Genomic DNA, 16,830 nt, shown 5'->3' on the forward strand with positions numbered 1-16,830 from the left:
CCTTATTTATTGAATTTAACTGATGGACATGATCCTTATTTTTTCTAATCAATTCACCAAGCAATTAGTATACCAATAATATGTTTTAAACAATTTTGAGGGATAACTTTTTCTTTTTTACACGTTAATGAAAATGATAGAGAAAAAATAAATTAAAAATAGTTGTGTATAGTATTATGTAACATCAATTTTTACTTGTTCAAATATCATAACTGATAAATATATAGTTTAATATGACCAAAGGGCAGCAAGCAGAACATCAACTTAAAAATTTCGTGTTCACAGAGCATATCAAAACTGAAATGAGAAGTATTAATAACGTATACTTCAATACAACTTTTTATTATTTATTATCGATTAAAATTTGTTAAAAAATAATTTATACAGCTCTCACTTTATTTTAATAAATTTTACTCTCGATAATAAATTTTAATCAATTAATAATAAATTTAACGAAGTATATTATAAAATCCATTCTTAAGAACAATTCTTAAACTCAAAAATATCGAAGATGACCTTCAATCTGCGATATACCTTATGTACATTATTACATATTACATAAGTCTAGTAGAGCGTATCAAAGCTGAAAAGTTCATACGGAAATTGTCGATTTAGTTGCTCCGATGAGGATCTAGAATGGAACTCGTTGTAACCAGGTTTCAACCAATTAGGCTCAAGCAAATAGGCATCATCAGCACTCCATTGTTGATTACTGGAACCCTTGTGAACAGCAGCATCATGAGCATCATCATTATTAGCCTCAACGAACATTTCCGCAACATTGGAGTATTGGCCAGTGAGTTCCTGCACAAGTTCCCTGAATTGTGAAGCACTAGTCTTCACCTTCATGGGGCTTGAAATGTAAGTCACTTTGACATCCTTTTTGTTCCTTTTGCTGTGCCTTTTCCCCTTCATGACATGGTTGCTAACTCCAAGCATCTTCATAAATGATAATATCGCACAATGGCTTATTTGTGCACAGAACAGTAACGGGTATAATTAGAAAGGTCGAAGTTGGGCAAGTATTTATAAAAGGGTAAGGACGAAAGGGGTGTTGCAAAGTCAAGGTGAATTTCGGGGAAAGTGAATAAAGGACGAGAAAGAGAGGCGTTGGGGGTGGAAACGGAAGCTAGTTAGAAACTGCACGCTTAGAAGGTTCCGCTGGGAATTAGGGATGCAACACACTTGTCCTCCACAAAATTTTGTACCATAATTTCAGATCACACACTCATTTTTTTTTTTTTGTCGTGTTCTAATAATTAACATCATATTTTAAATTATATTAGTGATTTTATTTCTAATGCAGCTAAATATAAGAAAAGATTTTAAAATTTATTTTAATTTAATTTTATATTTATTATACATAATGTTATATTGATTTTGTTAATCTTTTCATTTTATATATTAGCCGTAATTATGTGATCCATTTAAAGCATGGATATTATGGTGACACTGATACTTACGTTTTGATTCCTTGCAGTTGGTGTTTGAATGAACGGTTTGGTCATGCGCAGCCATGGATGACTGCGAAGCTTCGGGCGAACACCAAGAATCTATAATACCTAGAACTCAGCCTCAGCCACACAAGCAAACAGTGACATTTTATTTTCCTGGGATTCAAATAAAAAACTTTACTTCTCATTTTTTAATATATTAATAATGCGATATGAATATGACTGTATTTAGTTAAAAATATTTGTGGTTCAGAAAAAATGTTATATTATTGGTGAGTATTTTAAAATGATTATTGACATGATTTTTAGACATATATTATCGTTAAAAATATGACAAAAATTATTTTTAAAATACTTAAATAAAATTTAAAATTAATAATTTTTTTACCTGACAAATTCGAACTTTCCCATTTAAATAATTTTTGTATCAATAATAATAATAATATAAAAGGCCTTCTAATAATTTTTTTTACAACTTTTATTGTCATTAACAACTAATTTTAGATGTTGATTTTAGGATTTTAAATTATTTTCTTTTAAATATCTATATATCATATTTGAAATTTCACCAAAAATCTTAATTCATTTTTAAAATCTTAAAGTTACGGTAGAAATTCAAAATAAAATGCCAATGTCGAAAATTATGATGAGAAAATATATTCTTCTGAAGATAATTAAATTAAAATAAAATAAAGTATTACGCATTGATATAACAAAAGAAAGCAAGCAAATCTAAAATTTTAAATACGTCACTTTTCAGTTTGTGTTTAAAAATATTTGATTGATTTTATTCTTTACAAAGTTCATAATTTTTAAAAGTGATCCTTGACACTATTTAGTAAAACTATGATATTTATTTATATGTGTCACGTTGATGATCTTTGTCTGTGACGTGTATAATTAGATGTATGTCGCAATTACAATGATTTTTTTAAAAAATTACATATAAAGTTTGAAACACTAGAAGAATTAGGAGAGTAACAGAATTTAAATTAAAAAAAAAAAAACTTAATTTGCTTAAAATAAAATGAACTCTTAAAAGATGAGAGATATGTCATCTTGTGTGACAAGCGACTTGGATGGCCTTTCAATATATAAAATTAAACAATTATTTCTGTTATTTAATGAAAAGAAAATATAAAAAATGTTATTTTAATATTTTAATTTTATTTTTTTTATATATTAAATGTGAGTCATTATTTTTAAATTAGAGTATTCTTTTAAAAGTATATCTTAAAGGATAATTTTTTAAAAGTTATTATTTTCTTTGTTATGTCATGGGTTTTTTTTTGCATTTAAAATTTATTTTCTTAATTCAATCTTAACATGAATTTGAATTCTTTTATAATTTAAATTTATTTGTAATATAATTTTAAAAATTTTATCTTTTCAACACAATCTTGTATAATATAGTAAAATATTTGTTTTAAAACTTATAAAATTTATGAAATTTAAAAATATTTTTTTAAAATTTTACTTTAATTTAATAGTACATGTATACTGTGTGGAAATTTAGTACAGTATATTATGAATCAAATTGAACTTGTACCTAAAATTTTTAATCGTTTAATTTCAAAAATCATATTTATGTTTGAAAAGTTAATATGAAAAAGTATCACATAGAGTAATGATATTTCACACCTTATCATAAGATATGAAATAAATGTAAAATGAAGAAATATAAAAAGTAAAGGATGTAAAAGCAAAAACATAATAAATGAAAAAAAACAAAAAAATATAAAAATAAATTATGTAATAAAAATATAAATAAAATATAAAAGACAGTGGATGTGCAATATTATTATTTCTTTATTCTTGACTTTGCCAAAAGTAATATCTAGTTTATCTTCCAAAGAGCTCCAAGTCACGTGCACGTTTTGTTTATCTGGTTAGTCAAAGGGTTGATTTCCCGGAAGGTCACGTGGTTTGAAAACAAAATTGGAAAAGAACGAAATCTAAGTTATATATAATCAAGAAAGTAGATAAGTGGGCAGGAAGACGTTTTTTTTAATAAAACTATTTGAATGCAAAAATCATAGATTAATAAAAAATATTATTTATATTTTTTTATTATAATTTTCAAAATATTTGTTAATATAATTTTTAGTTAATTTTTATTATTAATTAAAATTTATTATGGCTCACAAAATTTTAAATAAATTATGATTTATTTAATTTTTTTATACATAATTTAGTGAATCTAAATAAACTCTAATCAATAATAAAAATGATAAAAATATATTGTTATTATTTAATTAAGAATAATTTTAAATTCTGTTATAATATTTTTCTACAAATTTTCATATTTACTGATTAAAGAAGAAATTAAATATATTTTATATTTTAAAGATATTATTAATTATATTTATTTAAGAGAAACTATTATAAGAAAATTCAAAATTATTCATTAATTTTTAAAAAGGAAAGTCGAAGGAAAGGACGGATAAGAAGATCCGAAAAAAGAAAACAATGTTGCTGTAACTTTTTGTTGTGACAGATTGTCTTAATCGAGCCCTAAAATTGTGACTATGGTTCAAGGTAGCAAACGTAACTTGGCAGCCAAGTATGACGAGTTGGATGTGGGGAGCAGAGAACCATTCCAAATTGCGAGTAAATAACAAACACCAAAGAACTTAACAGGTAAGCATTGTCTACCTAGCCATGTCTCACAATGGACTTCTCGAAGGCATAGATAAACGAAAATGATACTTTAAACGTTCCAAAGAAAGAGGGAGATAAAAAATAATGATAGGAAAAGAAAATAAATAAAAAAATTAATTATACATATATAAGAATTAAAAATAAAAAATAATTTTCATATTGAAGTTAATAAAATGTTATTGTAAATATTATTTTATTAGCTTGTGAGATATTTGTTTGTAAACAAGTATATTTATTAAAAAGTAATAAATAATTTTAAAATAAGTTTTTAAATATTATCTCACAAAAATTATTTTTAAGTATAAAAAATATCTTAATTCAATTATTTAAACTTAAGAAATATAAAATTAAAATCAAGAATTTAAATTCAAAAGAAATTAAAAAATAAAAAAAATAGTATAATTTATGATGATAAACTATTCAAGATGAATTCTAGGACGTATAGTTTCACTTTTACACTTTTTTTATATTTACTTTTAGATTAATTTTAATTTTGATTCTTTTATGATTACGAACTATTCGTACTAAATTTATTAACATTTAATAGTCATGTAATGTTTAATATTTTTTTTCTAATCATACAAGACAAAAAGAAGAAAAAATATAAAGATTTTATAAACTATTAATTTAATAATAATGGAAAGAGAAGAACTAAGTTTGGTTCACCTAATTCTTTGTTTTGATTTATCATATAAATTCATTATTATATGTGGTATGATTGTCTATAATATAATTAATTATGATATGTTTAAGAGTTGTTAATTTTGAATATATAAATATAGTGCAATAGAATAAACACCAACCAAGAAAGAAAACTAAAATTATCATTAATCACAAAGAACACATAGAATTATGCAGAGAATCTATCATAACTCTAGTTATAGATTTAATTAAACAAAATGTAATAGGAAATTAAAATAATAATATCCATAATAATTGCAGAAAAATATGAAGTGTATTTTTCTTATTTAGGAAAAATACAAAAGAGGTATAAATAGAATACAAGGGAATAAAACTGTACATTTAATCTATCCTTGAAAATCAGAGAAATAATTCTCCCTATAAATGTTGTACCTAAATAAGGAAATAAAACTGATCTTATTAACATTAAATTCTATTATGGGCTGATCTCCAACAGATTCTAATTGATATGCGCTGATCTCCAATACTCCCCATCAATCTGGGTGGTAGATGTCTATCATACTCGATTGGATCTAATGTTTTCATATGTGTTCCTTGGGAGAGACTTTGTCAGGATGTTTGCTATTTGTCTGCATGATAAAACATGGTCAACTCTTATAATGCCATGGTCAATTTTTTCTTTAATGAAGTTTCGGTCAATCTCCACATGCTTTGTCCTATCATGGTGGACTGGGTTCTTTGCAATGCTTATAGCAGCTTTGTTGTCACATAATATCCTCATAGTGTAATTGATAGGAATTATGATTTCATCCAGCAACCTCTTAAGCCAGATTCCTTCAAAATACCTTGAGTCATAGCTCTGAATTCAGCTTCTACACTACTCCTTTCCACCACAGGCTGCTTCTTACTTCTCCAAGTCACCAAGTTTTCCCACACAAAGGAGCAGTAGCCTGTAGTTGATTTCCTATCAGGGGGATATCCTGCCCAATCTGAGTCAGTATGGACTTCAATACCTCTGTTTGAGTTCTTCTTGAAGTAGAGCCCTTAACCTGGTGTACTTTGAGGTATTGGAGTATTCTGTTCTTTGCTTTCATGTGGGCCTCAGTTGCGACTAGCCAAGCTCACAGCAAACCTAATGTCGGGCCTAGTGTGAGTTAGGTAGATTAGCTCCCCAATTAGGCTTTAATATCTATCTTTATCAGCTGGTGGACTTTCTTCTTTACCTCTCTTTTCCAATTCTATGGGAGTATTGGCTGCCTTGCACCCAAGCATGCCGATTTCTTGAAGTAAGTCCAGTGTGTATTTCCTTTGTGACACATAAATACCATTCTTTGTCTGAGCAACTTCCATCCCTAGAAAATATTTAAGTTGTCCCAAGTCCTTGACTTCAAATTCTGTGGCCAAAAGTCCTTTCAGATGTTGGATTTGATCATAATCGTTTCCTATGATAACATATCATCAACATAAACGATAAACAAGGCTACTTTCCCTTCCATAGAGTGTTTGACAAATATAGTGTAATCTGTTTGGCATTGGTTGAACCCATCTTCCTTGACAACTCGAGTTAATCTATCAAACCACGCTCTCGAAGATTGCTTAAGGCCATATAGAGATTTTCGGAGCCTGCACACTATGCTTGAGGTTTTGGATGATTCAAGTCATGGGGGAATTTGCATATAGACTTCTTCTAGTTCACCGTTTAGGAAGGCAGTCTTGATGTCTAGTTGATAGAGTGGCCAATCTAAATTTGCAACTAAAGAGAGTATGACTCGAATTGAATTGAGTTTAGCCACCAGTGCAAAAGTTTCCTCGTAGTCCATTTCATATGATTGAGTAAAACCTTTTGCCACTAGTCGGGCTTTGTACCGGTTTATACTACCATCGACATTGTATTTGATGGAGAATATCCACTTGCATCCAATCGATTCTTCCCTTTTGGTAGAGTGGTGATTTCCCATCTACCATTTTGAACCAAGGCTTGGACTTCTTCTGTTACAGCTGCTGCCCATTCAGGTTGTTGGAGTGCCTCTTAAACATTCCTTGGGATATGTGTGCTGTCAAGAGCTTCCACAAAAGACCTATACCCCTGTGACAATTTTCCATAGAACACATATTTCTCAATGGGGTGTTGAGTGCAAGATCTTACCCCTAATGTCAATGTCATCAATAGGTTTAAGATTAGAGACTATATTACCTAAGGAAAACTCATTTTTTGGAGCCTGGTTGGATTTATGGCTTTGCCTTGGAGCTATGCTGGACTCTACTCCCTTCCTTCTCTTCCTAAATTACGTCGTCCAGTTATCTCCTTATGTAGTAGAGCCTTGATTCTGCTGAGGTGCAGTTCTTTCTCTAGCTTTAGTTAATACAATTTTTACTGCACCTACTGCAATTTCATCTACTGCAGGTGCATTCTCAGCCGGCCTTGCATTTGCTGTTGCAGTTTCTTCTGATGTAGGTACATTCTCGGCTGGCTCTGCATTTGGGGCAGATTCAAATGGTGCAATTTTCTATTACATCTACTGTAGTTTCCTCTGCTGCAGGTGTAGTCTCGGTTGGCTTGATTAGCTCAAATCTTAAAAGGCGGGATTCTATCACTTCAATTGGATAAGTTTGCTCCCCCTGAATGCCAACTTTGGGGTAATAAGGCTGATTCTCAAAAAAGGTGACATCCATGGTATGGTAGAATTTTCTAGTTTGAGGGGAATAGCATTTGTACCCCATTTGGTGAGGGGAGTAGCCAAGGAAAATGCATTTGATGGATTTTGGGTCAAGTTTGTTGCGACGAGAATTGAGGTTGTAGATAAAGACTGAGCATCTGAATATTTTTAAGGGAATGGATGTAAGGGTATGACTAGTAAGGTATGAGGTTTGGAGAGTAGAATAAGGGGTGTTAAGGTTTAGGATTTGGGAGGACATTCTATTGATGAGGTAGGTTACATAGAGAATAGCTTCTCTCCAAAATTAGTTTGATACATTTGTTGCTAACATGAGAGATCTGGTCACTTCTAAGAGATGTCTATTCTTTCTCTTGGCGACCCCGTTCTGCTAAGGGGTATCAACACATGAACTCTGGTGTATGATTCCGTGTTTTTGAAGGTAGGAATTGAGTGCAGAGTGATAGTACTCTCGACCATTGTCACTCCTAAGCACCTTAATTTTGCTTTGAAATTGTGTTTCCAACATAGTATGAAACAATTCAAATATTTTGCCAACTTCTAATTTTTCCTTCATTAGGAAAACCCAAGTGACCGTGTGTGATCGTTAATAAAGGTGACAAACCATCTTGATCCAGTGACATTGTTTACCCGTGATGGTCCCCATATATCACTATGAATTAGGGAAAAGTTTGAGAGGGTTTATAGGGTTGAGGTGGGTAGGAGCTGCGGGTATGTTTGGACAATTGACATATTTCACATTGAAACAACTCCTGATTTTTATTGAATAATGTGGGAAACATTCTTTTTAAATACATAAAATTTGGGTGGCCTAGCCGATAGTGCCACAACATTACAGAAGTTTTACTATTTGGAGGTACTGTTGCACAAGAGTTGGCCTTATATTCTGCTTCTGATGCTTCAACTTGGAGAAGGTAGAGTCCAACACATTCTTCAGCATTGCCAATCGTCTTCCCTGACTCCAAAATCTGAAATTCACATAAGTTAGGAAAGAATTTAGCGACATATTTCAAATCTCTTGTCAGTTTGCTAATGGACAACAAATTATAGTCAAGTTTAGGCACATAGAGGACTAAACTCAGGGTAGTATTTTATGAAATAATAACTGAACCTTTACCCATGACCTTAGAAAGAGTCCCATCAGCAATCTGAACTGTGTAATTATTGGAGCACAGAGAATAACTTTTAAACATAGTTAAGTCTCCAGTCATGTGATCTGAGGCTCCTGAATCAATGATCCATGACTTTGATTTTCCTTTGCTAGTATTTAGAACATGCAAGAAATTACCTTTTTGTGCTACTGCAGTTGTACTGATTGTTTGTTGGAGAATTTTTTATAGTGCTTCCATTTGCTCCTTGCCGAATGGAGATGAGTTAGAATTTACCTTAGCTTTGTTACCTCTGCTATCCAGGTTTTTGGCCTGTTTCGCCTTTGAAGGCTTGCCATGAATGATCTAGTAGGTGTCCTTCGTGTGACCCAGTTTCTTACAATGAGCGTACCAGGGCCGATTTTTCTTTTGAAATGGATGAGCTTGGTTCCCTTTTGTTGCCATTGCTGAGCCTTCAATGGGTGGGGCTACACTTGACTTTCCAAGCATCACTTTCCTCCTATTTTCCTCCCTTTTCACCTTTGAAAATACTTCCCAGATTGTTTTAAGAGGTTTGGTTCTAAGGATTCTTCCTTAAACTTCATCAAGTTCTGTGTTCAGCCCCAATAGAAACTTGTAGATCCTATCTTTCTCCACCAATTCTTTATACTTCTTCTGATCCTCGGTACAACTCCATTGAACGTCTTCATATATGTCCAGTTGCTACCACTGTCGACTGAGTGTATTAAAATACTTAGTGACTGAGAAATCACCTTGTCGCACGTCATGAAGTAAGCTCTTGATCTCAAATATTGTAGACATATTGTCCACATTTAAGTAGGTTTTCTTCACTGCATCCCACATCTCCTTGGCATTGTCATAGTACATGAAATTTTCTCCAATTTCATTAGTTATGGTGTTAAGCAACCATGATATGACTAAATTGTTTTCCATTTGCCATTTATTGTGCCTAGGGTCATCCTTTTTTGGACTCTCGAAGTCTCCTGTGATGTAACCTTCCTTCCCTTTTCCTTGAAGAAAGATCTTAATAGATTGCACCCATTGAGGTTAGTTCTGGCCATTCAACTTGTGATCAGTGGTAGGAAGAGCAGGTCCTTCGAACAAATTGGTGGCCGAACCTTCTACCTTGTTCTCTACCATGGTTGGCTGCACTAGGTTAGGGATGGTTCATATCGTTGGACTGCCCATAGATGTCCAGTCCTGTTGGGTCCACCTATGCAGATGTCCAATCCTGCAAATTTTACGCACCAGATGTCCAATCCTGGGTATGAGGAGGTTTGTTAAGATGTCCCACATTGATTAGAAATAGAGCTCGAGTACTCCTTATAAGGGTTAGGGCAATCCTCCTCCTATGAGCTAGCTTTTGGGAGAGAGTTAGGCCCAAGTTTCTTAACAATAATCATTCAAAGAGTAAATGCAAATTAAAGTAGTTTTTAATAGAGAAGAGATGAAGAGAGTTCTTGATCTAAAAATGTGCTTTCAAAGCTTTAAAAGTTATATCTAAATCGTAACTTAAAATCGTGACCGAGCATATGACTTGCAGCATGGGCGTGCTTGATATGACCCTATTTTCCATTCAATTTGGGTCAAAATGCACAATAAATCCCAATTGTGACATAATGTCAAAACCAAGTTATTGTATTTTTTTTTCTAATTTTTAATTATATTATAACCATGCCATTCAAAATAAAGAGGACAAACAATTATTAAAAGAGAATAATAGGATATTATAAATTAAAAAAGGTATTTACTATGGTACCCATAAATTTGAGGGGGTATTTATTATATACCATCTCTAAATTAACAGTTGTGATTTATCTAATTTATTAGAAATTAAAAGATATTTATGTCTTTTTTAAATAAATTACTAACTCCACTCTCTACTAATTTAAAATTAACAGAGGTAATTATACCATGTGTGAGAGGGCATAAAATGTCCTCTTAATTTATAATAAAAATTACTATTAAAAAATTATTTCATATAGAGAGAAATAATTATTTTTTAAAAAAGAGGGAGAAATAGTTTGTCTTTACTCAATAAATACATCCATTCTTTGGATATCTAATTTAATTTAAGAGAGACAAATAAGCATTCAAGAAATATTATATAAATTTAATAATTTAGATACCTATTTTGTGAATAAAAACAATTAAAGAATGAATATTAATAAAAAAAGATAAAAATATTTTTCAAAATAATTTAATTTAAAATTATATATCAAAATAAAAGATTGAGTCAGAAAACTGTTAAAAAAAAATAAATAAGAAAAAATTATATAGATGTCATGCCTTAAAACAAATAACATAATTTATCCTAATGACTTCTTCCTTTAAGGTAGCGTAGTAATTTTATAAAATATGATTCATTAAATTTGTTTTAACTAAAGTGATTGTTTGAAAAAAAGAGAGTTAATAAGCTAAAAATTGAGTAACAGACATAGTAATAATAACAACTAAAATTTTATGAAAAATATCCATCAAATTATCTTAGTTAAAGTGATTCCTATGATAAAGAGAGTTAAAAATAAGTACTTTTATTCTTTGCACAACTACTATTCCATGCTATAATTATAGAAATTTCTCTTAATTTTTATAAAATTTTATATAAATAAAAGAAGAGAGTTAAAGGAATGCCTAGACTCATAGCTTGATAAAATAAACACAACAGAATGTAAATTTTTAGTACAATGATCTACTTCAACTAAATTGCCGTATCTTGATGCTTTATCTTTTGACAAGAAAAGAGTAAATTTTTTCTAATTTAGTATATCAAATAACATGACCATTCTTTTTATTTTAAATTTATTAAAGCTTTTATTGTTTTTTAATAGGATCTAAACCTAATTTTTACTTATTAAACATATTATTTTTTATTAATAATTTAAATGATATACTAAAATTAGATGTTTATATTAACTTCATAAAAATATAAATAACTCATAAAAATGGCTTACCCTTAAGCCCTTATCGCTGCAAGCTCCCATCGCAAAACGTAGGTCCCAAATGTGAGCTTAGCCGCATCGTGGCAACGAGTGTTCAACCAGCTCCACTATCTATGCATCATCATCATTTGGATGCCTTATCTCTTGTTAAAAACTAAATAAGTGGTTAATTCTAGACTTTCTAGTAATACATGCTTGATTCTTTTGAAGTAAGGTTTCAGGTTTAAGTTGAAAAATTTCCTATTATTTGGAGAGTTTACCAGCCTTACCATGCCATGGATACTCTCGATTCAAATAAAATTATCTCTCTTAAAAGATATTTATGATATTTTGATCATAAAAAATGTTATTAAAATATAAATAATAAAACTTGAACAAATTCAAATATGCTTCACACATTTCATGATGACCACTACAGACCACACCATATCCTGAACCTTCCTCCTCTCAAAGCCTTCGAAAATTTGTACCCCCTCACTTCATATTCCAACACAAGACATAAATCTACTGGATTTAAGTCTCACAAACAGCGTTTTGGATTCTTGAAAAGTTGTGAGAAAAAACAATAATGTCTTTTTCTTTCAAAAATAAAATAAAATTGGATAATTACTTTCTTTAAAGAAATAAGTTAAACTATTCATACACTTTCGGTAGAGATTGTTTTTTAAGATATAATTGCTTATTTTAAAAAATTATCTAAAAATGAATAAAAGTAAATTATTAATTTTTAAAATAAGCTGAATTAGATATACATTTAATATTTGAATGAATTATCAATTAAATTTTGGTAAATATTAATTCGGGTAAAAAATGTTTGATGCAAATAAATTATAATAAATAATTGAAAATTGACAGTTAATTAGATTATTAATATTTTAGGAAATAAAAATATTCAAGTGATGCATCTAACACATGATTTTATGATAATAAATTTTATACTAATAAATAATAAAATAATTAAATATTATATATATTATTATTATTATTATCTATCAAACATATTTAATGCTTGCAGGTGACACATATATGTCTCCTATACTACTTACAGGTAGTTAGTTTAAGAAGAGTGACTTTATTTTTATGAGTAATATATGTGCAAGTTTGTCAATTTATAATTATGAAATTTCTTTGAGATTGTATATCAAAATTTAGATTTGTAGAATAGATAAGTATATTTTTCATAGTAAATTTTTAGGTTGTTATTAAATTCATAGTGTTGTGATTTCCAATAATTAATTATGTATCAATCATAAATGTATAATGTTAAGCAAGAATATTATAGCATTATTCAGTCTATAAGAGTGGGTTAATTATACTCTGAAGTGAGTTGACCACATAAAGTAAGCTAAGTTATTTGTTTTTGGTAGAGTTACTTGATTTATTTAAGGTTCATGGCTTGTCCAAACCTTAAGGATTTAATGAAATTTTTAGTACTATGAACTTTACTTTATATGGATTCTTGTTTTTTTCGGCTTTGTGAATTATTTAGACCTTGATCCATCTGAACTTGGGCTGAATAGGGTGGATTGACTCAATTTAACAGGTCTAGCTTCTATTTAAGAGCCCCTTTGAACAACAAGAAGAAAAATCCAAGGGTCCCATAGTTTTGGGAAGGTGGTAAAATGTCAAACAACTACATGATGATGATAAACAAAAGAAAAACAAAACTACATTTGAAGTACGCACTCTTCATTGTTTTTGCTTTTGGTTATTTGTATTTAATGGGAATATTTAGAGATTTGAGGGGCAAGTGATTTAAGGCATGTTATGTATGTGTGATGAAAATGATGTTTTGTCTAAAAAAATAAGATTTATTGACACTTCTGTAAGTTTAAAAGATTTATATCAAATCTCAATCATACAAATCAAATAATTTAACGGTTAAAAAATTATTTATTTTTAGTATTATTTTTCTACATATTTTTTAAGTAACTTTTCAACCGTTAGATTATTTGATTTGTGCAGTTAGGATTTGGTATAAGTCTGGTGTCAATGAATCATATTCTTTTGCTAATGTATTTTGTTTATTTTTAAATATTTTTTCTTGTACTTTTACAAGCCAATTGACATTCATGAAGTAAAGCTACCATGATAATGACTTATTCGTTGGTCAGCCAAGTTACATATATGACAAATTAAACGTTTAATGGAGGAGAAGAATTAAGGGTAGAATGGAGATGAGATTTCCCACATTGAAGTGAAAAGCTAGTGAATAGCACTGAGTGTCATTCCTTCATGTCTTTGTGGTATAGCCATCCCAAAGCTTGGACTTCCTAATGGATTAATGCTGTTGAAAAGTGACAAGGACGTATTAAAGTTGCCGAAAATGTCGGAAGGGTTTGAGAAAATTGATGTTTTCATGAGAGCATTTGATAGAATCCTTTATCCATGATGATGGGCAGACCAAGAAGAATGATAGGAAGCTAGAACTGTTAGGTTAAAAATCCTTTTGTATCAAATGTTTTATATTACATTTTGATAATTAACAAAGCTATATTAAAATCATTTGTTATGATGCTTTATTACTTATCACACAAAGATTCTTTGATTTGGTCTTATGAGTTGTGCCAAGTTTTGATGTGCAAATCCTTATTCTAACACTAGAAAGATTAAAATATACTAGATGGTGATCAAGAATGAAAACATACTTATATATATTAACTTATGAATAGTTGTACATGAAATTTGACACTAAACTCAAGTTTAAAGAACACCAATATTTTAAACTTTGAAACTTTCCATTTTTAATCTCTTCTATAACTCAAGTTACAAACTTAAAAAGCTATACTAAAAAAATGTATTGGGCATATTTTTCTTAGAGATAAATTACAAATTTTTTTAAAATGGATGTCTCATGTGTAAGAATTTTACCGAAGTTGGTTTCACAAAATTAAGATAACTATGACAAGAGTTACACTTTTTGCATTATAGTTTCGTCAAATTGAATCCCATAGTAATTATGATAGATATGTTATTTTAAATATTTTGAAGAGATCACTTGTAGGATAAAATAATATAATTGCTCTTTAAATATGACTTTCAAGAGTGATTAATATGTAACTGTTCTTTAAAATTACTTTTGGAGAGTAATTATGCATTAATCACTTTCTAAAGTTTCATTCAGAGAGTAATTATATACCAACCTCACTCACAATTAAAATTTTAAGATACCTTAACAACTTTTAACATATAAACACAAACAAGGGTGAGGTGTTGCTCAACTCTCAATAGCAGTAGCATGAATATCTTCTTCTTTATCTTCTTTTTCTTAACCTTCATCTCTTTCTCTACTACCAAAGTTGACTCTTTAGATCACCATTACAAAAATGATAACATGTCTTCTTCCACATCCTTGGACAGCCTTATTATATTTTTCTCTCTATTCTCTCTTTCTTTCTTTCTCTTCCTCTTAATAGTTAAATATCCCATTCATTACACTAGAAAGGAAATTGGAGAGTGATTCTGCCTAAATTTAGAAAGCGTTTTGAACTGCTCTAATATCTAGCATTATGCAAGTGTGTTGTTGAATTTTAGTAGCATTATGCAAGTGAGTTAGATTTTAGAGAGCGATTTAATAGACACTCTTAGAAATATAGTTTTGAAAGTGGTTCCATGAAAAATTACTCTCTTACTTTAGAGAGCAGTTTAACTCTAAACCACTCTCCAAAGTCGAGTTTTGAGAACAACTATTTTAACCGTTCTCTATATTTATAAAAAAATTGGTAGTTTATTTATTATTTTAAAATTTAAAACTTTTTGTTATACCTGACAAACCAAGTAATGAATAATTAAATACAATTGAGAACATTGCAATATCTCAAATACACATGATAAACCAACTTATATATCACAATAAATAATTAAATCAAATTAGAAACAATTAAATACCTAAAAATTTCAAAATAGTACGAAAGAGGAGAAAATTAATGTAACATTGATAAACCACAATGAATAATGAAAAATAGTCTACATACTTGCAAATACACTCTTTTTGAACTTGCTGAAGTCTATTTATTTATAATAAATAAAAATTATATTCTATTCAAAACTAAAAATATTTTGATAAGTATTTAAATAAGAAATTTATTTAATAATAAATTATTATATTTATTACATTTAAATAAACTGAAGAACAGTTGAGTCTTTGAGTAGAAATAGAATATAATCAAAATTAAATGAATTAAAATTTAAAAATAAAATAATAATATAATATTAATATAGTTTTTATATTTTTAATTCTATTATTAATATTTAATTATTTAATTATTATATCAATATATTATGTTATAGTTTTTTTTATTTATAATAAATAGAAATTTTTTAAATATAAATTATATTTTATTCCAAACTAAAAATTTATTAAAAATATGATAAGAAATTAAAAGAAGAAATTCAATATATATATTACCAATATATATGTAAATAATATATAAAAATAATAATAGAATAATGTAATAAATAATATAATTTTTAATAAATTATATATAATAATATATATTTTTTATAACTTGTCACATATTTTTTTTTATTAGTATAAATTTTTTGAGTATGATATCCATAAAATTTTTTTAGAATACCACAACACATACCTTAGAAAGTTTAGCTGTTAGTTGCATGTTTAGAAGTGATATATGTGTGACTGTGTTTAATACTACTATATTAGTATGTAGTAGACTCATGGTTCCCAAAGAACTAAAGGGAGTGTTTGGTTGATCTTGCAGAATTCTGCTCTATTTTTCAGCGGTTAAACTCTACATGATGATAATCTTTTGCATAACTTCTATTACAATTCACATAACCTGTATATCCACAATCTATTCCTAACTTATTTTTATTAGAAATTTGGGAGTTAGTCTTTATCTTAATGGAAGGAATCTACCGTCGGCGTCATGATCAACAAATTTGATGGTGGATTCATAAGTATTAAAATGTGAAAAGTTCACCTTAATATCTAATAATTAAGTAAACATGTGACCGATACTAATCCTTTGTAAGGATTAAGTAAGGTTTTAATAAAATGTTGAGGTTTTTCTTTTATCAAGGATTAATGTGTTTTTTTTAAGGACGAATTTGCTGTTTTACTTGTTATAAAATTATTGAAATAGTTACTTTTTCATCAAACCCCATTTAATTTTTTGTCTTTCTCCCGTGGAAGTAGAATTTACGTGGGTGATTCTATCTAAATCATCCACGTAAATTCTTATTGGGCATTGAATGGCATCACATCAAATGGAGGGTCTTATTAGACTTCTTACTCTTGTTGACTTTTTGCGTTTTTTCATTGACTTTTGCACACCTCCTGGCTCCCACTAATCTGAAAAGCTTGAAACTTCTTTGCAAATTCTGA

At 29.1% G+C, this 16,830-nt stretch overlaps 1 protein-coding gene across 1 annotated transcript; it reads right to left on the reverse strand.

Annotated features, from left to right (window-relative positions):
- Positions 1-472: 472 nt before the first annotated feature.
- Positions 473-1,150, reverse strand: LOC113856444. Its single transcript, XM_027488259.1, has one exon. The coding sequence runs from the start codon at positions 943-945 to the stop codon at positions 565-567; it is 381 nt and encodes a 126-aa protein (XP_027344060.1). The 5' UTR covers positions 946-1,150; the 3' UTR covers positions 473-564.
- Between the last annotated feature and the right edge of the window lie 15,680 nt (positions 1,151-16,830).

Source organism: Abrus precatorius, unplaced genomic scaffold (assembly GCF_003935025.1).
Source record: "Abrus precatorius isolate BTA unplaced genomic scaffold, Abrus_2018 Scaffold11, whole genome shotgun sequence".
In the NCBI taxonomy this organism is placed as follows: domain Eukaryota; kingdom Viridiplantae; phylum Streptophyta; class Magnoliopsida; order Fabales; family Fabaceae; genus Abrus; species Abrus precatorius.